Genomic DNA, 26,628 nt, shown 5'->3' with positions numbered 1-26,628 from the left:
TGCTGTGCTTCAAACACACACTGCAGATGGAGAAGCAGCGTGTGTGTGTGTGTGTGTGTGTGTGTTTATAGAGATGAATCAGGTGTATATCAGGCCTGGGGCTCTGTGTGTCCTCAGGTGTGGACATGGTGTACGAGGCCGAGGAAACACAGGAGGAAGTCAATACTTTCCCCGTCACTGTCAGAGCCTCCAGCAACAGTTTAAGACCGACGGTTAGCTTCAGGCTAACAAATAGCACTAGCTTCACTGTCAATATGTTCAAAACTGGAGCAATAAACATAAAAACTGTTACAGAACGGTTGGTACGTCTGACCAGAGGCGTAAAATACAGGGGGGTTAGGGGTGTTACAACCCCCCATTATTCAAACCTAACTAATTTAACCCCCCCCAATATTTTTGTCCAAACATAAATTCCAAAACATTTAATTTCAAATGTCCTACGTTGATGTGATGTTTTTTTTACAACCAATCAATGACAAAATATGTAACACATTTATAGGCTGCCCCTAGGGCTGGGAGATTTTGTCAAAAAAAAATCTCAGATTTGTGAAATTTGAGTTTCGATTCTCGATTTTTAATTTTTTTAATGCACTTACAAATTACTGCATACATCAGATACATTGTCAAATGTGCAACTTTATTTCTGTGATTGTCCTCAAGAGTTAAAATACAGAGAACAATTCCAGAATAAAAAGTAAATGAGACTCTGTCATTCAACAATTTCAAGCTTTAACCCAGGTTTAAACAAAAGAGTAACAGCTACTTCACAGTAGCTTAAATTTTCTGATTAGGAAATCATATAACTACATATTTTATAACATATAACATTACAATTAAAAATAATAATAAACTCTTCCATAATCATCTCAGCATAGTGACACACACACATATAGCTACTCAAAGGGTAAACACATGTAAACAAAGAGGGGGCGGGATCACATCGCGCTACGGTAACCCACAAGGACAGAACGCCAAAAAGTCAAAAAAAATTGTGGTGGGAATTTTTATTTAATTTTTTAAAATTTAAATTCAATTTGCAAAATAAAAATTGTTTTTATCTAAAAAAATGTATTTATTTTTTGCCCAGCCCAAGCCACACCCCTTTCCAGCTGCACACTTGGAAGCTTTCATCCACACACACAAATATAAAATAGTGTGTTTCTAATGTGTATGTTTATTGTTGTGTTTCCAATATTGTTTTTATGTTTTTTTATGTTATGTTGTAAACAATATGTTTTCTATTGTTGTCTTTTCAATGTTGTTTTTTAATGTTGTGTTTCTATTGTTGTGTTGTTAACGTATTTTAATGTTGTGTTTGTTAATGTTGTGTTTCTATTATTGTGTTTTCTATTGTTGTATTTTTAATGTTGTGTTTTTAATGTTGTGTTTTTCATTGTTGTCTTTTTAATGTGATTTTAACGTTGTGTTTTTAATGTTGCATTTTTAATGTTGCGTTTTTAATGTTGTGTTTTCTATTGTTGTCTTTATAATGTGATTCTAATGTTTTAATGTGATTTTAATGTTGTGTTTTTAATGTTGTATTTCTAATGTTGTATTTCTAATGTTGTGTTTTTAATGTGATTTTAATGTCGTGTTTCTAATGTTGTATTTCTAATGTGATTTTAATGTTGTGTTTCTAATGTTGTGTTTCTAATGTCGTGTTTCTAATGTTGTGTTTCTAATGTATTTTTAATGTGATTTTAATGTTGTATTTTAATGTTGTATTTCTAATGTTGTGTTTTTAATGTTGTGTTTTTAATGTGATTTTAATGTGATTTTAATGTTGTGTTTTAATGTTGTATTTCTAATGTTGTGTTTCTAATGTATTTTTAATGTGATTTTAATGTATTTCTAATGTTGTATTTCTAATGTTGTATTTCTAATGTTGTATTTCTAATGTTGTATTTCTAATGTTGTATTTCTAATGTTGTGTTTTTAATGTGATTTCTGCCCATGGCTGTGCTGCGACGTGATCACAATTTTCTATCTCACAGTTTTCTGAGGCTTGAAGGAGAATGTGAGATTGTGAGAATGTGAGAAGCAGCTGCTGTGTTTTTATGGTTGTGCTCAACGCTGGTGACATTTGCATAGAAGCAGAGGTGCTGCTGTCGTCTGCTACAGCGGTAAATATCATTCATTAGAGCATAAATGTCAGAGTGGGACTAACAGGAATGTCAGCGGGAGACGCTACACTCACACTGTTCCTCTTCTATCAGCGTCCATCAGCCTGGCTTTGAATATGAGAAAAGCCTTAAAGCATGACGCCTGTGTGTGTGTGTGTGTGTGTGTGTGTGTGTGTGTGTGTGTGTGTGTGTGTGTGTGTGTGTGTGTGTGTGTGTGTGTGTGTGTGTGTGTGTGTGTGTGACAGTTTAACGATAACACATTGACAAAACCAGGATCATTGCTGACATCTCGTTCCAATCTCCCTACAACAGACACACAGGCTAAAGGCCCCTGAAGTAAACGCACAAAATGACAAAAAAACAAAACAAAAAAACAAAAACACACACAAAATGACAGAAAAATACACAAAAAAACTGATATATAATACATTATTATAAGACATAAGTAACAATAGCCTCATGTAAAGGATTTTCAACATTCCAGAGTGGTGAAATAACCCAAAATTGCGGTTCAAAATTTCAGTATTTTCTTAGACTGAAGTGCGTGGGATGACATGTAAACTGCCATTATTTTTTAATTTTATTTCAGATTTTAGCTCCTTTTGTCAATAAATATCCCTTTTTTCACATTTTTTTTTGCCCCATTTTGCTTATATAAGCAAATACATACCTCCTGTTTCCTCTTCACTTGCCCATTGTTTTGCCACTCATGACTGCTTTTTGCCAATTTTAGTTACTTCTCTCTCCTTTTATGCCAAGTTTTTGCAACAGTTGGTTAAAATTTTAGATTTTTTTGACACCAAAGTGCATCTGCCATTTGCTGACATCAGCATCCCATTTATCACAAATTCATGAAAAAAAAAATGTGGTTTTTGACTCTTTTTAATCCACTTGTTTATATCTTCTGTAAAACGACAGATTAAAAAGACAAAAGCCAATGGCGCAGAAAACATACGACTGTTGCCTTCACTAAATGCTGATTATCTGCTGTTTGTTTGGGAACACGAGCAGACTCCAGGGCTAGAGGTGCATGCTGGGCAATGGAGGGCTAGAGGTGCATGCTGGGTAATGGAGATGCATGCTGAGTAATGAAGGGCTAGAGGTGCATGCTGGGTAATGGTCTCACCGTGGCCTGTTGCTTCTCCGCTCTCTCGTTGGCCTCGTCCAGCTGCTTCTGTAGGGCGGCCTGGAGCGACCTCATCTCATCTCTGTCAGGACACAAACAGGAAGTGACATCAGCATGGGTAGCCCCGGACACCTCTGTCTCTGATTGGTTAACACTTAACCAAAAAAAGACACAAAAAGAAAACAAAAAGTACCAAAAAGACACAAAACAACAAGAAAACTAAGAGTAGTGACTAGATATCAGTAGCAGATAGCATTAGTTAGCAGTAGCAGATAGCATTAGTTAGCAGTAGCAAATAGCATTAGATAGCAGTAGCAGATAGCATTAGTTAGCAGTAGCAGATAGCATTAGTTAGCAGCAGCAGGAAGCATTAGTTAACAATACCAGATAGCATTATTACTAGTTTAAACTGGTATTACTTACTAATTGTGACATTAAAAAGTCATTGTAAAGTTCTTTGCACACGTTTAGTTTTATTTGTGACAGAAAAACCAGTAAAACCATTGTGAGCTCCCATGGGATGTAGTCAGGGAATAATGGAGGTTGAAAAAGACCCTTTAGAGACGTTTCTGGTTGGTAGCGCGTCCATGCTAACGGCTGATAGCTTATTGATCAGCTATCAGGACACCGCTCACACTTCAATCAGAGCCATACGAGGCAGACACGTCATTAGTGGTTCCATTACACCCAGAACCACTGCCTGTGTTAGCGCGCTACGCTAACCATCATGGCTCTCACTCACTGATACTGCAGTGTTTAATACATAAAAGCATTGACTATGATTATTATAGTAAAATATAAGTCCACGCCTGCTGCAACGTGACTGTACTTCTAACTCTGAATGAGTTTTACTTTAAAAAACAAATTACTTTTATTTCTGCCTTTCTGTTTATTGATTATACTGTTTTATTTTAAAGAAATGCAATGATACAAAAAACAATATTACAATAAACAAAATATATGATGCAGATGGCTTCCCTCCAAAACATATATTACTGCATACACATTTAATTCTATTCCCTCCACCCATTTTCTGACCGGCTTGCTCCTTTTTTAAGGGTTGCAGTGATTTTATTCTCTTGCATATTATTATTATTATTATTAGTAGTATTAGTATTAATATTAGTATTAATATTAATTTATATTATTGTTTCATTTTTTTATTATTCTATTTTGTTCATGGAAATTTTTAAAAATACATTTTTATTGTCTATTCAATTTTTTTCTTCTATTTGGACTAAAATGTTTACTTTTATTGTTATTTGTTCATGTATTCATTTATTTGTTCATGTATGTATTACCTTACACTAATTTATTCATTCAAAATTTATTCAATCTGTACATTTATTTTATTCAATTTGTACATTTATTTTATCAATATTTGTATTTATTTGTTATCTATAATTTCTTTATTGTTCTGTTATTGATGTGTAATTTATTGTCATTTATCACAGATTATCTTGACTTACTTATTATTTCTCTGATTATATTTTATTATCTGTTTATTTATTTATTCAATCCATCATTCTTATTTTTGTATTAGTTAGTTATTTAATTTATTACCTATTATTTACTATCATTTTCTTCTACTGCTTTTTGTTTGTTTTTATCTCTCCTGTTCAATATAAGGCTGTGAATCAGTGACGCTGGATGTGTTTTGTCCATGAACTGAAGCCGGGTGAGTTTTATTGCATGTATTAGTGTTAATAAGAGTATATATGAAGGATCTGCTGCTCTTTCCATCATGGACGCCCCCACAGTTCAAACTGTCCAACTTTCACACTCACCGAGATTGTTATCTGCATATTTGTTCATAAATATTCAGCGTGGGAGTGTTTGGGTCGGATTTCCATTGCCGTTTTGTTTTATTCATCGGGCAAATTTGTAAGTGTCATGTCAACAAGAGGCGGCTCTGAATAATGCAGCAATTTCAATTCAACATGTTTCAGTGTTCGACTCAAAAGTTTGTCTCCAGGCTTTAGCAGATCATCATCGCTAACAAAGCTAAGGTCACGGTTTAAACATGTTTCTAAAGTCACGGTTCAGATACTTCTGTAACATACGCTACATTTCTGCTAAGATTACCACAGATCTACTTAAACTAATCTTAAAGGAAACTCTATAAAGAGGGTGGAGCCAAGATAAGCTAAATAAAGTGACGCTAAGATAAGCTAAATCAAGCTAAACAAGTATAAACTAAATCAAGCTAAACTAAGCTAAATCAAATGTCACTAAGATAAGCTAAAGTAAGCTAAATAAAGCGACGCTAAGACGAGCTAAATCAAGCTAAACTAAGCTAAATCAAACTAAACTAAGCTAAATCAAACGTCACTAAGATAAGCTAAATCAAGCTAAACTAAGCTAAATCAAACGTCACTAAGATAAGCTAAAGTAAGCTAAATAAAGCGACGAGCTAAATCAAGCTAAACAAGTATAAGCTAAATCAAGCTTAACAAGTATAAGCTAAATCAAGCTAAACAAAGCTAAATCAAGCCTAACAAAGCTAAATCAAACGTCACTAAGATAACCTAAAGTAAGCTAAATAAAGCGACGCTAAAACGAGCTAAATCAAGCTAAACAAGTATAAGCTAAATCAAGCTAAACTAAGCTAAATCAAACGTCACTAAGATAAGCTAAATCAAGCTAAACTAAGCTAAATCAAACGTCACTAAGATAAGCTAAATCAAGCTAAACTAAGCTAAATGAAGCAACGCTAAGATAAGCCAAATTAAGCAAAGATAAGTAAAGCAAAGTTAAGGTACGATAAAGTAAATAACGCTAAGCTAATCTAAATAAAGCTAAGCTAAATAAACAAAAATTAGGAAAGCAAAATTAAACTAAGATGAGCTAAACTAAATCAAGCTAAGCCACAATAAGAAAAGCTAAATTCAGCTAAGCAAAGTTAAAATCAGGTAAAAAAAAAAAAATAATAATAATAATTTTAAAAAAAAGCGGGGGAACATAAGGCTGTGGGAATATAAGAATGTGTAAAATAAGCTAAACTAAGTTCACCTAAACTAAATGAAGCTAGAATAAGATAAGCTAAACTAAATTCAGATAAACTAGATTAAGCTAAAATAATTAAAAAATATAAGATAAAGTAAGAAAAGCTAAGCTTAGCAATACAAAGTTAATAGATTGTGAGCTAGCTAAAATGAGCTAAGACAATCTAAGATAATAAGCTAATATAAGGTGAGCCTGGAGCGCCCCCCAGTTTGGGAACTACTAAGCTAAGCTAATATATACTAAATTGATTAGCCAAGATAGAAACAAAGCTACAATAAGATGAAGAAGGTAAAATGAGCCCAGAGAGGCTGAAAGTTGTAATCGTTAGATATCATTAACTTTATTTCCCTGCTCACATGCTTTTTAAAGTCATTACTGATGGTTTATTTTTCCTCTTACTCTCATGAACGACAGTAGAACACGATGTTTGTACCTCTGCTTGTGGCTCAGCTCCAGGATTCTCTGAACGTCCTTTTTCGTCACCGTGTCGTCGTTCTTTAATGTCTGAAATAAAAGCACGGAACACACTTTGTTACATATTATTAAAATCGAGTAGATATATAATAGATCTAAAACGATATGTGATCATTCCTATAGTTTCATAATCTTCTTCAGAGTGGATCAAACTTTCAGCTCCCACAGATGAACATCCAGATGGTTTGTGTTTCTCTACAGCAGCAGTGAGACCAGTGTGTGAATGTCAATGAGCTGCAGAAACAGAGGTTAAAAAGTTCACTTCGAGGGTTAAATGAGTTAATCCTTCACTTTATCCTCTCATCACAAGATAATTAGAGCTGCTCTCGTTTATTACAAAGATCAACACATTAATGAACATTTAGATGGATATGAGCAGAACAAAGTCAGTATTATTGAAGATTTTAAAGTCTTAACTGTAGATAGTGAGCAGAGAATTCACTAGAAGTGGTGGAACGTAGGAAAATTATGACAAAATTACACAAAAGAGACACAAAATGACACGTAAAAGACACAATACAACAACACACAATTAAAAGACAAGAAAACATCATCCAGAAAAGACCAAAATTAGATTAGCAAATATTTACTAAAACCATTATAAAGCTGTTATTAAGTCACTGATTCTCAAGTTTTTGCAACTTTAACCAAATTTCCGTGGTTTTTGAAATCCCATTTCACCACTTTTCCACCATTTTTGATTACTTTGAACTAGGGATGTAACGATTCACTCAACTCCCGATACGATTCTCTCACGAGTTTTTCATTTACAAAATGGAACTGTAGACAAATTTTCTTTTGGGAAAAAAACTAGAAAATACTGTATTATTTTCCTTTTATTTTTCATTGTCAAAAGAATTCCTTAATAAACTATTCAAAACAATGCAATTTAACTAAAAATAAATCTTGAATTAAATAAATAAAGGAATAATACAAATGAAAATGAAGCCTATTAATTTAAATTCTGGTTCTATAATAAACAATGCAAAACTGCATAATAGTTCTTTTTCTTTTAAATGTTCAACTGAAAATGTATTTTGTGCCTTAACAATTGGACTTTAAAAAAAAAAAACCGTCATTGCACTGATTTACGTCATATTTGTTTGGACCAGCAGAGGGCGCTGGTAACACAGTGGTCGGTTGGCATGCAGATATCTTGCAGTGAAGAAGAGAAGCTATGCTAGCAGACAGAGCTAATAGAAAAACGTGACTTTTACAGATATTCAAGTAATATTACAGATATTCTTTCGGTGCTAAAGGGGTAATGAATCATTTATTAACATATTTAAGAGTAGAAGGCAGCCAGAAAGAAAGTATTAGCAGACTCCGCCCGCCGCCAACACTTCCGGATAGCGCCCTCTGCTGGTTAAAAAAAGTACTGCGATTCAATTTTCAGAAAATCGATATCAACCGTGATACCTATGAATCAATTTTTAACTACCTTACGATTAATCGTTGCATCCCCACTTTGAACCCATTTTATTTCTCACAAGGACTTACATCTTTAAGATGACTATATACTATGGGCCAAATGATACTACACTTCTTACCACTTCTCCATCAAATTTCAATGCCTTTTCTTCACATTTTTTCTACATAAAAACATACAAAATGACTCTAAAAACAAACAAAATGACATTAAGAACATACCAAATGACATTAAGAACACACAAAATGACACCAACACACAAAACGAGACCAAAAAAACCCAGAAATCACACTTAAACACACCAAATGACACTAAAAACACAACAAATGACTAAAAACACACAAAATGACACTAAAAACACACAAAATGACTCTAAAAACACACCAAATGACACTAAAAACACAACAAATGACTAAAAACACACAAAATGACACTATAAACACACAAAATGACACTATAAACACACAAAATGACTCTAAAAACACACTATGTTGCATACGTAGACCCATTATTGTCACCTTTAACCTCTTTTCATGACATTTTATGTTTATTTTTTTACCAATTTAACTTTTATTTCTCATTAAAACAAGGATTTCCATCTTTAAGATGACTATATACTATGGCCCAAATAATAGAACACTTCCTAGATAACAGTGGATATTATTCAGATGAATAAATAAATACATATGATGTAATGAGTTGTTCCCTATGAAGTGCTTTAGGAATGGGTTCAGTAGCATTAAGAAGTTAAAGGTTACAGATGTGAAGCCACTGTCCACCACTGAGGACACATGATAAACATCTGCAGCAGATCCTTTGAAAACATAAAGATTTTCCTGCTCCTTTGTTTTCCGCCTCATTTTGTGCCGCTGCACACCAACTTATCTCATTTCACAGTGACATTGGCACATTTAAAAACCACAGTAGAGCTGCTTTTTCTGCTGCTACACATCACGACTCATACAGAGGGAAATAATCCACAGCAGAGTAGATCTGCGTGGCCTCGGGCCACCACGGAGAATTCAAACATGGCTGCTGTCAAACGCCCACAGTTAGCGGGTAGTGAGCGTCTGTCAGCTGTTCATAACCTGATGCTGCTGCAGGGCAGGAAACACACACTCCTTTCCTCTCACAAGATGTTCACGCACACACATCTGATCTATGGGGAACCCTGTAGGACGGGGACGCTTTGGGTCAATCGGTTGTGTGTGCGTGTGTGTGTGTGTGTGTGTGTGTGTGTGTGTGTGTGTGTGTGTGTGTGTGTGTGTGTGTGTGTGTGCGTGCTGGGACAAAGTGGACTCCTCCGTCTGTATTCATGTAAAGGATCTGATCACATGGATAGAAACCAACAGGGACATGTTGGGTCTTTTGTTTTCGATGATCACAGAAAAACAGACAAAAAAAATTATTATTTATTTTAAATCAGATCCCAAAAATACCTCAGATGAATTTTTTGGGATATTTACGTCATATTGACGTATTTACAGACGATTGAATGTCTGATATGTGAAACAAAGATGATGAAAATGTAAAATTTTACTGATAAATCACTGGATTTTGTGCAAAAGTCGGACGTGATTCACCAGCTGGCATTAATTCACTAAAGATAAAATTAATTAAAATTAAAACATTTCCAGAAAATACCCGCAAGTATTAAGCTTGAAATATTCAAAAACTCTATCTGGTGTGTGTGTGTGTGTGTGTGACAACAAACTGGAATCTGAATAGATGGGGTTTAACTCCCTACTCCTTGCTAAAAGCCAAAACATATGAAAACACAATAGTTATCACTCTACTAGGGGTGTCCCAATTCGATATTGATAACTGGATATCTGATATTGGTCCGATATCAGCCAGAAAACGAATATGGAATTGTAGAATACTGTAGATATTATGTTGAAGGTAAAAATGTACGTAACCAATGAGTTAATAATAAATGGGTCAGTTTTTCTCATCCCTACTGTTGCTGACTATTGTTCTCTGTTTGAGTGACATCACATGATCAAGCCTTTTCTAACATTCCACACTACAAATTAAGTAATAAAAGTATGTATGATTCGTCCTGATATTGTATCGAATCGATAGCGGTATCGATCAATACGTAAGGCTGCAATATCGGCATCGTATCAGAAGTGATGAAGCTGTAGTGGGACATCCCTCTATTTCACAACAAACCTAAATGTCCCTGAAGTCCCACCTTTAAACACAACCTCATTTATCCATGAAAAAACTACTGAACCTCCCACTTTTCTATAGTAATAATTCATACTTTTTACTGCACTGCACGAGTTGGAATTATTAACAATTAATAGGAAACAACACGGATGTTAAATATAGTTGGGAAAGAGTGAAATTTCACTCAGAATTTCATTCCAAATCATAAGATTTTTGAGCAAAATTTAGACTGGCTGGTGTTAATTCACAGAAAATAAAATGTAATTTTTGGAATATTTAAAAACAAACATTTTGTGGGATCTTTTTTTTTAAATCAACTAGAAATTGGGAATGATTTAATATCCATATTCACAGAGTAAACTGAGCTAAATCTGTGGAACTGTTTGAGTTATGAGGAGCTCCTCCTTTATTTCATTAGTGTAGATCAGAAGAACTGTGCTCTGTGTGAGACATGTTGTCGATACTGGTTGTTCTACAGTGTGAGTGTAGCGTAAAGTCCTTAGGGGTTAAACACAGAGAGCGAGAGCTGGTTAATGGTTCTGTTCACTGGGGGATGTGATGCTGCTGCTGCTGTGCATGTTTAAGACCAACGATCGAAGCTCTGACTCCTCCTCCTCCTCCTCCTCATGAAGATCACTGCATGGAAACTTTCACACAGCGCTGTGTTTACTTCTTTGTACTTTAGTACATGGAAGGAATTTTAACTGCAGTTCATTCCCACTGGAACTGAAACAATAACTAAACCAAAAAACGACTGTATTCTGCTGAAAACAAATGTATTGTGTATGAGGTAGTGATTGATTCTAGTCCAACTCTCAACATTCTGGTCAAACTATTTAAATTTGTCGTAAAATGTCAGAATGACTGCCCTCTATGGGTTGAAACCAGGATATTACAGTTGAATTTTGCTATTGGCTGAGATCCTGTGACCAGGGCCTCATTTATAAAAGTGCGTAGGAAACAAAAACGCAAAAAAACTGTATAAACGAGGGCACACGCTCGTCCCACGCTCCGTTTATAAATCACAATCAACCCAAAAGCTGACGTACGTGAGGAAACACCTTACTCCACCCATATGGTACCGATACGGTCAGGCTACGCCCCTATGGTACCGATAAAAGGTAAGGCTCCACCCATACGAGTGCCTATAAAAGGTCAGGCTCCGCCCCTATGGTACAGATAAAAGGTCAGGTTCCACCCATACAGTGCCTATAAAAGGTCAGGCTCCGCCCATATGACACCTATAAAAGGTCAGGTGAACGCCCATATGGCACCTATAAAAGGTCAGGCTCCGCCCATATGGTACCTATAAAAGGTCAGGTGAACGCCCATATGGCATCTCTAAAAGGCCAGGCTCCGCCCATATGGTACCTATAAAAGGTCAGGTGAACGCCCATATGGCATCTCTAAAAGGTCAGGCTCCACCCATACAGCACCTATAAAAGGTCAGGCTCCGCCCATATGGTACCTATAAAAGGTCAGGTGAACGCCCTTAATGAATATTCACTAATAGTAATTTCACGGTGGACCGAGGGGGAAAACTAGCGAATAAAACTTATTTGGCTCAACATGAGGTGGAGGTACAGTATGAATTGCTGAGGTGGACACGCAGTAAAGCGTAGTGTGGTGACACAGTGAACATTAGGAATGGCAGAAAGGCAGATCGCGTTTCGTTGCCTCAGAGCGTCAGACTGTGACTGAGGTGAAAAAGAAATGGTCAGACATAGAAGCGGAGGAGAACATGTGGATCACTCTCCATAGGAAGAACGTCTGTTCAACAGGTGGTGGACAGGGGCGGAGCTAGGCCTCACAGACCAAAAGGCTGGAGGATCATTGGGGAATCCCTCTGTGACACAGATGCACTATAAGTGCCAGAAACATAAATTATATTTCCTTGTCTGAAATAATAAAAATGAAGCACATGTCACTCACTCCCTGAGGCGTCAGTGTCATTTTTTTCCTCCTTCATTTTTGCAGATTTCATGATGTGTGTTGTGAAATGTGCAGTGTTCGATTATTTCACACAAATGTATGAATTTCACAGAGCTGTCTTTCATTTCATTCTTCTCCTGTTGGGGGCGGAGTTTCCCATTTCTCATGATTTTGTGCGTACGGCAGGGTCAGAGCTGCCATGGAGGTGCGCACATTATCTCATCAGGTTTGTTTTTTATGAGTCCCAAACGTTGTGGATATGTACAAATGAGGCTCCTGATTGGACCATTATGTGGCACGACAAAGCACTGTTGGCTCCGCCCCCTTCTATAAAAAACGATCATCTGAGGAATCTACATCTGTGTGAGAGAATAGTGAATAAAGAGTAGCAATGGTTAGCATAGCATAGATTGTTGTTTAGAGATTTTATAGTATAGACCAATGGTTCTCAACCTTTCCAGCCCGTGACCCCCAAAATAAAAGTTCCAGAGAGCAGGGACCCCCACTGTAGCTAAAGGTGGTTGAACACAGACATGAACATTGAAGAACAGTCATGTGGAGACAGGACCATCTATAAGGGGGAATAAAGGGGAGAGATTTTTGGGGTCCATCCATAAAGTGTAAATATTTATAATCAGAAATAAAATGGGTTCAAAGTGATGAAAAATGGTGGAAAAGGTGGTGAAATGGGATTTAAAAAAACCACAAACATTGGTTTAAAGTTGTAAATTAAAGTGGACGAAAACAGACAGAAAAAGTGGTAAAAAAAAAAAAAAAGGTTTAAAGTGTCAATATTGGAACAATTAGTTTAAACTGGCAAAAATAAGCATGAAATATGGTGAAAAGAGGTTAAAAGTGACAATAATGGGTCAATATATGTGACATTAGGTGACAAAGTGGTGGAAAAGGTTTATAAATGCTGAAAATGTCTTGAAAATGGAAAGAAATGTGCAGAAAAGGCATTGGATTGTGATGTAGAAGTGTCAGAAATGTAGCAAAAATACATTAAAATGAGCAAAAATGTGGCAAGAAAAAGTGATGAAAATAGGTTAAAATATGGTAAGTTCGGTGTAGTTGCAAAAAAAGCGTAAAAATAAGCAAAAATGAGCTCATATTGTTTCTGATTCTAGGGATATAAATTAGGCTGTTGCTTTTGGTTCGGACCTGGACCTCAGACAAACCTGACTATTGTTACGGCACTTCCTGTGTGCATGCTGATCACTGCTGGACCCGTGTCCTTCTAGCTATAGTTCATTTTATTTTAGCCCTAAAATGTTTCTTTTTTTTTTAAAGGTGGAATTTGCAGTGTTAAATATGTTAAAATGAAAAAAAAATGTCAAAAGTGGGATTCGAACCCACATCTAACATGGTGGTAACACAGGCACATTATGCGTATGTAGAAAAGGTCTGGCAGTGACGGAACTTCGCATGCGCACAGGAAGTGTAGTCAGGTTTGTCTGAGGCCCGGGTCCTGAACTATAGACACTTTGTATAAGAATGCATCAGAATGAGCAAAAACACTAATAGGTTCTGGTGAACTCATCATACCACTGCAGTCCCCAGAGTCAATACCACAATTCTAGTGTTTCTTTAAAACAAAATTGTCTTTTTGGTCCTTTTTGTGTCATTTTGGTCTGGTTTTAATTTCTGTCTGTTTTATTCATCTATTTAGTCTGTTTGTGGTTTGATTTAGTGACAGGGAAAGCTCTATCCCCCAGGTTCTGTGCTATATTTTCTTTTGTTGACGGTAATTTGTCCTTTTTGGTTTTTTTATGGTTTGTTCTTAGTATGTTGCTCTGTTTTTGTCTGTTTTTTGGTCTTTTTAATCTATTAATAATCAGATATTGGTCATATTTATCCATTTTTTGTCTATTTAGTCCATTTCTTTCCATTTGTTTCCATGACTAGTTTTTATTGAGCTATTTTTTTATTTTTTTTCTACATTTGCAGGAGTAATGGAAACACAGCTAGAGAAACATTTCCATTTCAGAAGGTAAAAACCTCCTCAGATTTTCTATAAGAATTGACATTTCCGTCTCTCGTTCCACCCGTTTACACAGACTAATTGTGTGTAAAAGGGAGAAATTTGCCCTAATCATGCATGTGAGGATGTATTCAGTGTCAGATTGTCATTTTAGCTTGTTTTTGTTCAAAAATAAAGTTAACAGTGGTAATAATAATATGTGCATTTCTGTTTCATGAGATGAAGTCTGTATTTTGTGCCCGGGGACCAACTTGTGATTAATATTTAATAACATGGTTTCACAGCAGGTTGATTGAAAGGTGAGCGAGCGCTGTGAAAGCAAGCTGCTCCGTGTTAAAGCAGAAATGAAAGTCAGACCTGAAGGTTTCCTTTTATGCTGTCCAGCTCTTTTGAAGTCCTGGAGAGTTGGTGCAGGAGGTTGGAGCGCTCGCTGAACACTTCCTTCAGCTTCTTCTCCAGCCCATCGTAGCTTTGTCTGTTCAAACAGAAGAAGAAACAGCGATGAGCCGTGGAAGCTAACGCGCTAAGGCTAATATCTGAATGAGAAGGACTCATTTCACACAGAACTCTGAGACCACTTAATATTCATGAGCTCCATCCATCCAGTTATCATAGGACGGAGCCGCAGAGTGCGTTAGCCACTTCCTGTTGTCCTGTTAGCATAGCTTAGCGCCTCATCAGGCGTAACAAACATCTGTGACAACAAATGTCTGATTTTACATCCATCTATGTCATTTTCACTCTTTTTTTTAGCCGTTTTAGTCTTTTTTGTCCTTTTTGTCTTATCTTTAGTCCATTTGTCTGTTTCTTTGTCTATTTCGTCTGATCTTGGTCTGGTTGTTCATCAGTTTTTGTTTCTCATAGTCTGTTTATCAATGAGATATTGTCATCTTGTGCTTGTTTGTTTTTAATCTGTTTCTAGTCGTATTGTTTCTCTATTTTCAGACTTTTCTGGTGCTTGTTCTTGTTCTTAGAAGAGTTAGTTAGTTTTACTCTGTTTCTACGAGTTTTATTTGCTCGTTTTTAGTCTTAATTTGTCCCTTTTTGTCCGATTGTGTTTTTTTGGTCTGTATTTGGTCAGTTTGTGGTTTGTTCTTCATATGTTGCTTTGTTTTTTTTGCTACTTTTTATCTTTTTTCTAGCATTTATCAACTTTTTTTTGGTGTCTTTAGTCTTTTCTTAGTATGTTTTCTGGTCTGTTTAGGGTCTTGTTCCATGTATGTTAGTCTGTTAATGTCTATTTAATCTTTTTTAGTCTGTTTTTTCACTACCTTTAATCTGTCTCTGGGGTTTTTGGCTTTTTTTTTTTTTTTTTTGCCTTTTTGGTTCTTTTTGTGTAATTTTGGTCTGGTTTTAAATTCTTCTTGTCTATTTAGTCTGTTTTTAGTTTTAGTCCTATTAAGTACATTTTTGTTCTTTATAGTTTGTTTATCAGTCATATATTGGTCTATGTTGTTGGTAACTGTTTATGGTCTTGTTCTTAATATGTTGGTCTGTTTTTTGTGTGTTTTAGGTCTTTTTTTTAAATCTTTCAATAATCAGATAATTTATCTATATTTGATCTCCTTTTGTCACTTTTTGTTCTGTTTTTAGTCCAAATGCATCAAATCTCCAACTGAACCATATTTTCATTAATACATTTATCATTTCGTGGGGATTAACAACATTTCTCCTTTAAAGGTGGAACATTCCTCAGGAACTGAACTGGTTTTAATGGTGAGAGTAGAGAAAGCTACTGTGCTATAAACTCATTTATTGTTTCAAAGATGAAACGTTGACATTGATCCGTCCCCACAAAGCAGTGGCAACACTTTCCATCCCTCCATCGTCCCTCAGTCACTCTGAATGAAAACTGCATTATTTCCTGATGCTCACAAGATCACCTCCTTTTCACATGAATCGCTCTCATCCAATCTGGCAACGCGTTCTTCATCGCCAAGGCCACAGAAACAGTGAAAAGTGATGCACGAAGCCTCCCAGAATAACTACAAAAACACATAGATCAGCAGCAGAGCAGCAACACCTGTGAAATAAAGAAATAAAGCCCCTCCGTATGGTTTCACACGGGAATTTATTAGTGATGAAGACGAGGGGAGAGATTTCCCTGCATCTGTCGTACTATTCATTACTGAGGATACAGTATGTCTCACACACAGACACACACACACACACACACACACACACACACACACACACACACACAGGTGTGTAGTAACAAAAGTACAACTACTTAGTTACTGTACTTAAGCAGGTAAGGAATGAAAGATGTTTGACATTAATTGAAGCTTATTTCAGATTTGAGAGTAAGTTTTTCTTTCCATTTCCTCGTCTTTCCTTAATCAAACTCACTGTCTGGTCTTTAATCAGTTTTTGTTCTTTTTGGGCTGTTCATTAATGACATATTGCTTTTTTTTGTCTGCATTTAGTTGTTTTTGGTCAGTTTGTTTTCTTGTTCTTAGTATATTGGTTTGTTTTTGCTACTTTTAATCTGTTTCCAGTCTTTCTGGTCTATTGTTTCCATGTTTTTTTTAATGCTTTGAGTAGTTTTTAGTCTGTTTTTGGCCTGTTTTGGGTTTTTTATTCTGTTTTTGGTCCTAATAGACCTTTTGATTGTTTGCAAACATTGTGACGTATTTTGTTGGGCGGGGCTTAGCCTGGAGGCAAACCACCATAGATATATATAAACAGTAGATGACTTACCCGCGCTGTTAGACAATGGGGAGCGACATAGCAACGTGGTTGCCATCTTACCTCAGACACCCTAACTTGTTCAATTTTCAACCAATATTCAAATGGCAAGCGACAATTTCAACATGTACAAGCATCCTATGTTATAACTACGTATAATAAGGTTTGTATGTAAATCCGTCAATTATTCATTGAGTTAAGGATATTTTTGTTTAAATACTCTTAACTACTAGTTACTGTAGAGTGCGTCAGTATGTCAGAACGTCAGTTGTCTGAGGTAAGATGGCCGCCGTTGAGCTACACTGGCATATCCCGCTTGAAAAAAAGTGATGTCATCTTATAAAGTGATAAGTCATGTTATAAAGTGATATATCATGTAATTAAGTGATAAGTCATGATATAAAGTGATAAGTCATGTTATAAAGTGATATATCATGTTATAAAGTGATAAGTCATGTTATAAAGTGATATAACATGTTATAAAGTGATAAGTCATGTTATAAAGTGATAAGTCATGTTATAAAGTGATAAGTCATGTTATAAAGTGATAAGTCATGTTATTAAGTGATATGTCATGTTACAAAGTGATATAGTGTGCTATTAAGTGGTAAGTCATGTTATAAAGTGATAAGTCATGTTAAGTGATAAGTCATGTTAAGTGATAAGTCATGTTATAAAGTGATAAGTCGTGTTATAAAGTGATAAGTCGTGTTATAAAGTGATAAGTCGTGTTATAAAGTGATATAACGTGTTATAAAGTGATATAACATGCTATAAAGTGATATAACATGTTATAAAGTGATATAACATGTTATAAAGTGATATAACATGTTATAAAGTGATAAGTCATGTTATTAAGTGATAAGTCATGTTATAAAGTGATATATCATGTTATAAAGTGATATATCATGTTATAAAGTGATATAACATGTTATAAAGTGTTAAGTCATGTTATAAAGTGATAAGTCATGTTATTAAGTGATATGTCATGTTACAAAGTGATATAGTGTGCTATTAAGTGGTAAGTCATGTTATTAAGTGATAAGTCATGTTATTAAGTGATAAGTCATGTTATTAAGTGATAAGTCATGTTATTAAGTGATAAGTCATGTTATTAAGTGATATATCGTGTTATAAAGTGATATATCGTGTTATAAAGTGATATATCGTGTTATAAAGTGATATATCGTGTTATAAAGTGATATGTCGTGTTATAAAGTGATATGTCGTGTTATAAAGTGATAAGTCGTGTTATAAAGTGATATAACATGTTATAAAGTGATATAACATGTTATAAAGTGATATAACATGTTATAAAGTGATATATCATGTTATAAAGTGATATATCATGTTATAAAGTGATATATCATGTTATAAAGTGATAAGTCATGTTATAAAGTGATATATCATGTTATAAAGTGATATGTCATGTTATAAAGTGATATGTCATGTTATAAAGTGATATGTCATGTTATAAAGTGATATGTCATGTTATAAAGTGATATGTCATGTTATAAAGTGATAAGTCATGTTATAAAGTGATAAGTCATGTTATAAAGTGATAAGTCATGTTATAAAGTGATATATCATGTTATAAAGTGATATATCATGTTATAAAGTGATATATCATGTTATAAAGTGATATATCATGTTATAAAGTGATATATCATGTTATAAAGTGATATATCATGTTATAAAGTGATAAGTCATGTTATAAAGTGATAAGTCATGTTATAAAGTGATAAGTCATGTTATAAAGTGATATAACATGTTATAAAGTGATATATCATGTTATAAAGTGATATATCATGTTATAAAGTGATATATCATGTTATTAAGTGATAAGTCATGTTATAAAGTGGTAAGTCATGTTATAAAGCGATAAGTCATGTTATTAAGCGATAAGTCATGTTATAAAGTGATAAGTCATGTTATTAAGTGGTAAGTCATGTTATAAAGTGATAAGTCATGTTATAAAGTGATAAGTCATGTTATTAAGCGATAAGTCATGTTATTAAGTGATAAGTCATGTTATAAAGTGGTAAGTCATGTTATAAAGTGATAAGTCATGTTATTACGCGATAAGTCATGTTATAAAGTGGTAAGTCATGTTATTAAGTGATAAGTCATGTTATAAAGTGATAAGTCATGTTATAAAGTGAAAAGTCATGTTATAAAGTGATAAGTCATGTTATAAAGTGATAAGTCATGTTATAAAGTGATAAGTCATGTTATAAAGTGATAAGTCATGTTATTAAGTGATATGTCATGTTATTAAGTGATAAGTCATGTTATTAAGTGATAAGTCATGTTATTAAGTGATAAGTCATGTTATAAAGTGATAAGTCATGTTATAAAGTGAAAAGTCATGTTATAAAGTGATAAGTCATGTTATTAAGTGATAAGTCATGTTATAAAGTGATAAGTCATGTTATAAAGTGAAAAGTCATGTTATAAAGTGATAAGTCATGTTATTAAGTGATAAGTCATGTTATTAAGTGATAAGTCATGTTATTAAGTGATAAGTCATGTTATAAAGTGATAAGGGTCGTATAGGGACGATATAGGGGTCATCTCTCTATAATCTCTCTGTATCTTCACCTTGGAGACTCACATCTTTAATGTGAGATTGAATGCCTGTTTTCATGCGCTGTGCATTTACTCTGAGTGACACAAACTCTAAGTAACACACACACACACACACACACACACACACACACACACACACACACACACACACACACACACACACACACACACACACACACACACACACACACACACACACACACACACACACACACACACACACACACACAGCTGATGATCTCAGTGATGAGCAGCGCTGTCTTAATGCTCTCTGGGACCTTAGAGTGAGACTAAAATAAATGGAGCCTCTCGTGCATGAGTTCATTGAGGCCTTGAAACGTTCTCTTAGGTCTCTCTGAGGCACGGCCTTTTATTCTGAAAACTCCACCACTGTACTTCATTTTCAGGCAGTTTTGGTGGAAATGAGATTTTAAGAACCACAGAAATTGGATGAAAGTTGCAAATTAAAGTGGACAAAAACATACAGAAAAAGGGGTAAAAAGGGTTCAAAGTTTCAATGTTGGAACAAATAGTTTAAACAGGCAAATAATAATAATAATAGAAATATAAAAATATAGATCACCTTACTTCAAAGAATAACTTTATTAACATTATTTTTTAGTCTGTAACAGAAAAAATTAAGGTGCATCAATTTGCCTGAAAAAAAAATCCTTATTTAAACTATAAACATTTTTCAGAATCAGAATAGTACAGTACAGTTTAAAAACAATACTACAAATGTATCTTGGTGGATGGTGCGAAGAACAAAAAAGAAACAAACCAGAAACACTTTAATAATAAATATATACACAAGTGCTGTGGGTAATTTTGAGCAAATTTAACCATTTGATACTAAAAAATACAATTAAATAAATTAAACAAACTCAATAAATAATTAGAATTGCAATAAGGTACTACACACCGTTGGTGCTCGGGCCCTAATAATAATTATAACAATAAATTCAAATTAACCAGTGTCGCAGATTGCTCAGTGTAAAAAAGCCACACCATAGCAGAGGAGCCAATACTGCCTGCAGCATTACACATAGTCTCTGTCATGCTGGATGAAGCAAGGTCTGCAAAAATACAATTCGATGAAGCAACTGGCAGCAACAGAGTGTTTGTTTATTGCTTATATATGTTTTGCTACCTTATATCCAGGGCTTTAACTGAACTTTTCTAGCCAGCATGGCCAGAAGATTCTTAAAGTTACCAGACAACCAGATTTTCCACCGGCAAAAATAAAAAAACATTATGAGCCACAGAAAAGAATTAAGCGTCCATGTTTCTTTAAATTGTTTTTATTTTAGTTGATTGCAGAAATACATTACAATTGTAAAAATACAAACATAAAATTTAAAAACAGTGTTGTAACAATGCCTAAAATATGAAACTTTGGGTGTGTCAGAGAAGTGAACTTTTTATAAAGTGTTTTCTCATAAACTAACTTAACTCAGATGAAAATTGGATCCATGGATCCACTGTGAGAAAGAATAAAAGTAAACATGTTTTGCTAACATGCATGCTCTTTAAATGTAAACTGTATAATGCACATTTTAAAGGTGAACAAATGATGGAATACCAGCCACTCACAACCCGACATCCATTTAGTAATAAAACTCCTCAATTTCTTCTTCTTTTCAGATTCTCTCTCATCTTCATTTTCCCCTGAGTCAGCAGCAGCCTTCCTTTTATGTAGTTCAGGTTTTCCAACACCCATTAAATAATGTTGCAGTGCACATATGGTCCATAAATGCCCAAAAAAAGAGTTCAAGTTTCGGCTGTAATGGCAAGGCGTAACGACAGTTTAACGGCCAAACGGTTGAGTGTCCATAGGTGGGAAAAAGAAGCCCTGGGAAGTATTGGGAGGGAAATGTGTGTAGTGAGTGTGTGGGCCGTTAGCGAAAGAGGGGCGGCTGCACAAAAGAGCCTCCTACCAACCCGACCACAGCAGTGAAGGTTCAGTTAGTTTGGTCCCAGGCACATTCTTCAGGCTTAGCGCCCAGACTAGCCTTCTAGCTCACCATCAACCAAGCCTGTATGAAAAACAGGTCCAATTAAATATCTGGTGTGTGCACACATTATTAAAACCATTTAGAAATACCAGTGCTCAATAACACAAGCTGCATTACAATTAGCAGTCATTCAATATTGTACAATATAATCAGTTCTTAATACATAAATATGATTCGAGTATATTGATGTAATATTTGTTGTATTAATGTATTCATTACAGTACTCAAGTATCAAGAAGACCAGCATCCACAAATAAAGTGCATAGAAGCCCAGTTATTAAGTGCATTAAAGTGCATTGGATATCAATACAAAGAAACTGGCTTTAAAGCGATTCAATTGCATTGAACATTATCAAAAAGATAATACACAGTCATAAAAATAAGTTACAATAATAACGTTTCATTCAAAAGATCATACTTTTGAAAAGTATGATTAGAAAGTGGGCATTTAAGACGCTATTAACCGCACCAAACAATCAACAGGTAGTGGTAGTGGCTAGGCTAAGCTAACTTATTCAAATGAATAACATTAGCGTGACTCAACAATTCCGTTGTTTAATCGGTACGCAGCTTGGTTTCAGACGTTCGGCGGCTCTGGTAGTCGGCTCCTACAGTCTCACATTTATTGCATTAAGTTTCAGGATGTTTACTGTTAAATTAAGCCAACAATGATACAACGTACCCGCAGCAAAAAATCACCAAGCTACTGCCGACAGCTAGCCACAGCTGTGTTTATGTTACCGTGATTGGGCGCGCTCTGTCATGTGACGGCATAATGGCGTGACGTGATGGCGTAACGGCGAGACGTGACGAAACAATCACGCTAACGTAAGCACGTAGCCAAGTGTTGTATGACACGTCACAACATAGTGTTCATAGGAAATGTAGGATTAGTACAAGTAGCGGTGTTGCCTGATGTACAAATCTAAACACACACAAAAATCCTCAAATTTCTTGGTGGAAAACAGTCCAATCTGGCAACAATGACTTGTCGCATCGTTTCTGCAGCCTTCCGATTGAAGCAGACGCAGTGGTATTTGTTTTGTCCTTCAGTAGCCGAAATGGCTATCAACGCTACAATGTTACCCGCCAAAGTTGTTTTTTTACCCGCAATTTTGGCGGGTTACATCACATGATGCTAACAGTGCTCGCTGGTTTACTGAAGTAGCATTCACAAAGCAGGATGATTGTTGGCAATATTCGGCACATTTTCGCTGATAAACTGAAGCGTTTTATCAGCATGATTGGAGTGTAAAGTCTTTAATTGAAGCCCCGCTTCCTCCGGTGGGGTCCGGGTCTCACCCTCTCCCCCCCGCAGACGGCTTCGGCCCTGGGGCCGCTCCGCGCCCCTCCACACTCTGCCTCCCCCGTCAGGCGACAAGCTCACCGCGGGTGCACTCATGAGAAATGCGTCGGCGTCTGTGGGGCTGCGTGGTCACCGCCCCCAGCCAGGCTGCGGCCCAGTTTGCTGTCCGTCGCAGAGAAACTAAACTCCACTCTGTGTCGGCGGGCGTGGTAGTCTCGCTCTGGCCGGCCCCCCGTCCGACGTGCCCCCCAGGTACCCAGCAAGGAGGCAGGTTCAATGAGCATGCGTTACCCTCGTCTCGAGGGCAAAGAGAATATATATTGGCTGCTGCGGGAACCCCTGCTCTATGGTCTCTAATAAAGCGTACACTCAACACATGAGAGCGCCACTGCCCCCTACAGTAGTGGATGTACAACTACACTTTACTATAGGACAGCAAAAAAAATGTTTATAAGTGCTGAAAATGTCTTGAAAGTGGAAAAAAAATTTACAAAAAATGAATTGAAATTTGATGGAGAAGTGGCAGAAATGGGACAAATGTAGCAAAAATGTATTAAAAGGAGCAAAAATTATGGCAAGAAAAAGTGATGAAAGCAGGTTAAATAATGGCCGATTTGGTGTCGTTGCCAAAATGAGCTTAAATTGTTAAACAAATATTCTTATCATCATGCATTAATTATGAGGGGGGTCAGTAACATTCTGTCAGCATATTAATCATAAGTTTCTCTCTCAGCGTGACCAAGCAGCAGCCGACGGCGCTGCATGTAAACACACAGTAGCCTGAGGGCAATGTTGATGTAAAAGGAATGTTAATAATTACACGCTTGTCAGAGGGCTGTTAAACACCGAGTTACTGTTAATTGCCACAGGAGGAATGTGATGACACAATATGTGAAGACGCGGCAAGAAAAGGTCAAAGGATGGCGGAGACGCCTCCATACATCCTAAAAATAATCAAGTAGTGACATTCATTAACAGAAAGAAATGTTTCCATCTATACGCTGAGGGATGAGGCTGTTTTACAAGAATACACAGATTTAAAGAAAATATTATATATGGTTACATTAAAATACATTTATATTATATTTATTATTATTATTATTTGGTTTGATGGTTTGTTTCTCTGAGCTGAGTTTGCATGTTCTCCCTGTGCTTGTGTGTTTTTTTCATGGTCTAAAAACAAACGTTACGTTAAACATGTAAACGTTCATTGGAGACCCTGAATCAGACATGGACAACTGGAGGCCCGGGCGCCAAATGCGGCCCTCAGGTTCAATTTGTAAACACACAAAATGACTCCAAAAAAACACACAAAAGGCCCAAAATGAATCAAATAACAACAAATGTGCAGAAAAAATAAGTGAAACAAAAACAGAAATAACTCCAAAATTCAAAACAAGTGAAACTAAGAAAATTAAACAAAATGAATCCAAATAAACACACAAAAGGCCAAAAAAAAATAAGGAAATGAAACAAAAAAAATACTCCAAATACAAAACAATAATAAATAAAGAGGAACTACAAAATGACTCCAAAAACACATAAAAACAAGATGAAGAAAATACACAAAACAACATCATAAATGACAAAAAATGACTCAGAAACAAACAAAACTGCAACAAAAAAAACAATGGAAGGTAAAACTGTTGATCATGTGACCCTCAAATCAGTAGTTTATCTCAAGTTAAAAAAAATTATGTTAAATGTGAATTTAAAGAGGTTTATTTCCCGCATGCGCTCACTGTGATGCACACACACACGCACACACAAAGGATGTTTAAAGCATTCTGCTGATTTTCTGATAAATTCGATAAAGACAGTAAACATCTTCCTCCTCTAGCGATGAAGACGAGCAGCAGAAAGATGAAACTCAGGTGGATCTAATAGACGCAGAAGTGTTTTATCACTCCGGCAGATTAAATTAAAGCAGTGTAAACCCATTTTTGCTCCACCAATAAATTCCTGCTCTGGCATCACACGTTGCAAAGTGAATATATTATAGTGGGGGAAACATTAGCGGTTAGCGCTATTCTCAGCACATTAACCATCTGACAGGAAGGCAGGAGTTTTATTTCCATTGCTTTTTTAAACACACGCTTTGTTTTTTCCCCCATTTACACACACACGCACGCACGCAGGCACGCACGCACACACACACACACAGAGCGGGAACAAATCAGTGTGTTACAGCGACGTGCTAAGTGATGTCATGTTTCACTGCAGGAGCTTCAAGGCATGGCAGCAGAAATATTTAGCATGTTGGATTAATAATTCAATAATTACTGGCAGGCATTTTATGCACAAGTACATTCCTATTACTTTACTCTGATCGTTAGCGCTTCATCACTCACTGCTGCTAGCGCTGCTAGCTCTGCTATGGAGCAGGAAAAATATGCAAAAAGGAGCACAAACATCTTTTTAAAGTAATGCAGAATGATTGTAGGAGCTCTGACATCACAGGCAGTGTGTGTGTGTGTGTGTGTGTGTGTGTGTGTGTGTGTGTGTGTGTGTGTGTGTGTGTGTGTGTGTGTGTGTGTGTGTGTGTGTGTGTGCGTGTCCAACATCTTCAGAGTAAATGAGTTCCTGAGCGTGTTTTCTATATTTTCTGCTTCCTTTGAGCTCATCACACATTCTACCCTGTTCTCTCCACAGTACGAGAGGAACATTATGGAGTCGTTCCCACGGCGACACAGAGACCAAACACAAGCTCACACCATGATAAAAGCATCTCTTTTGGTTTATTTTAAGGTGAAATGTTTTTATTCCATCAGAGATCCAGTATGTGGTGTTTTTCATCTATCGTGCATGCAAACTAAGATTTTTAGCAATAGTGTTTTCACTGTTTTAGGTGCACAACCAACTAAAAACCAAACACCGGCACAATCCAATAAAAACTAGAGAACCAAAAGAAAAACAAGAGGTTCTAGATACGTCAAATACGTGTTTGTGACATAGAATACAAAAACACAGTGCCAAGCAGGTTAAGTGGCTGCTTAGGACCCCGTGGACCACAGGGCCCCCCCACGATGGCTGTCCGTCTATTTACAGTGAACTGTTACCTACTTGTTAACACCCCCATTCTAAAATATACTGTCAACATCATTATCATTATCAACCACGAGGTTGGAAGGCAGATTTCCTATGACGACGTTAGAAAAGACAAGAAAAACAAACATTTAGTCATTAACAGCAAAAAGAAATAATTTTTTTTAAAAAATGGTTGGAAATAATAAGCTGTAATGTTTTTCTTTTAAGTTCTAAACAATATTTTAATTGCATTTTTCACTTGGACGTTTAGACTTTTTCAACATTTCTTTTGAGGCTCCAAAATACATATATTTATATATATAAATAAATAAACAATTACATTTACCACTTTATAAATATTATACATAATTATTTTGTGTTTTTATTTTATTTTTTATATTTGGAAGTGTATCTGAAGGAATCCCTTATGCAAATAAAATATAATTGGCTTATCAAAAATGTTCATTTATGAACACATTTTAAATCAGGTTTGAACCTTTTGTTGTGTTTATTTATCTTTCATTAGAACGACTTTACGTCCACTTTATTTTACCTGCAAATCTAAAGTGGTTTATCAGAGTTAATGTCATTTAAATGTTCAACCCTAATCAGTAGTTAGTTAACTATGGCCATCATGTTCATAGAGGGAAAATTTATTTGGTTTATAATAGAATACGGTATCTGCTTTTGTGTTCCTTAACTGTCCATAATTGGCAGTGGGGGGGGGGGGGGGGGGCTAAAAGGTATCCCGCTC

The 26,628-nt window shown here is 35.7% G+C and overlaps 1 protein-coding gene across 1 annotated transcript in view; it reads right to left on the bottom strand.

Annotated features, from left to right (window-relative positions):
• Positions 1 to 26,628, bottom strand: part of luzp2 (leucine zipper protein 2) — a 117,354-nt gene that overhangs the window by 35,407 nt on the left and 55,319 nt on the right. The window contains exons 2-4 of the mRNA XM_028443322.1: positions 14,607 to 14,724; positions 6,689 to 6,759; positions 3,250 to 3,331 (exon numbers count right to left, since the gene is read on the bottom strand). Coding sequence (XP_028299123.1) covers positions 3,250 to 3,331; positions 6,689 to 6,759; positions 14,607 to 14,724 — 271 coding nt within the window. The remainder of the gene's footprint in view (positions 1 to 3,249; positions 3,332 to 6,688; positions 6,760 to 14,606; positions 14,725 to 26,628) is intronic.

Source organism: Gouania willdenowi, chromosome 3 (assembly GCF_900634775.1).
Source record: "Gouania willdenowi chromosome 3, fGouWil2.1, whole genome shotgun sequence".
NCBI classification, from domain to species: Eukaryota; Metazoa; Chordata; class Actinopteri; order Blenniiformes; family Gobiesocidae; genus Gouania; species Gouania willdenowi.
The sequence above is the reverse complement of the archived record's forward strand: the minus strand, read 5'-3'. Positions and strand labels throughout refer to the sequence as shown.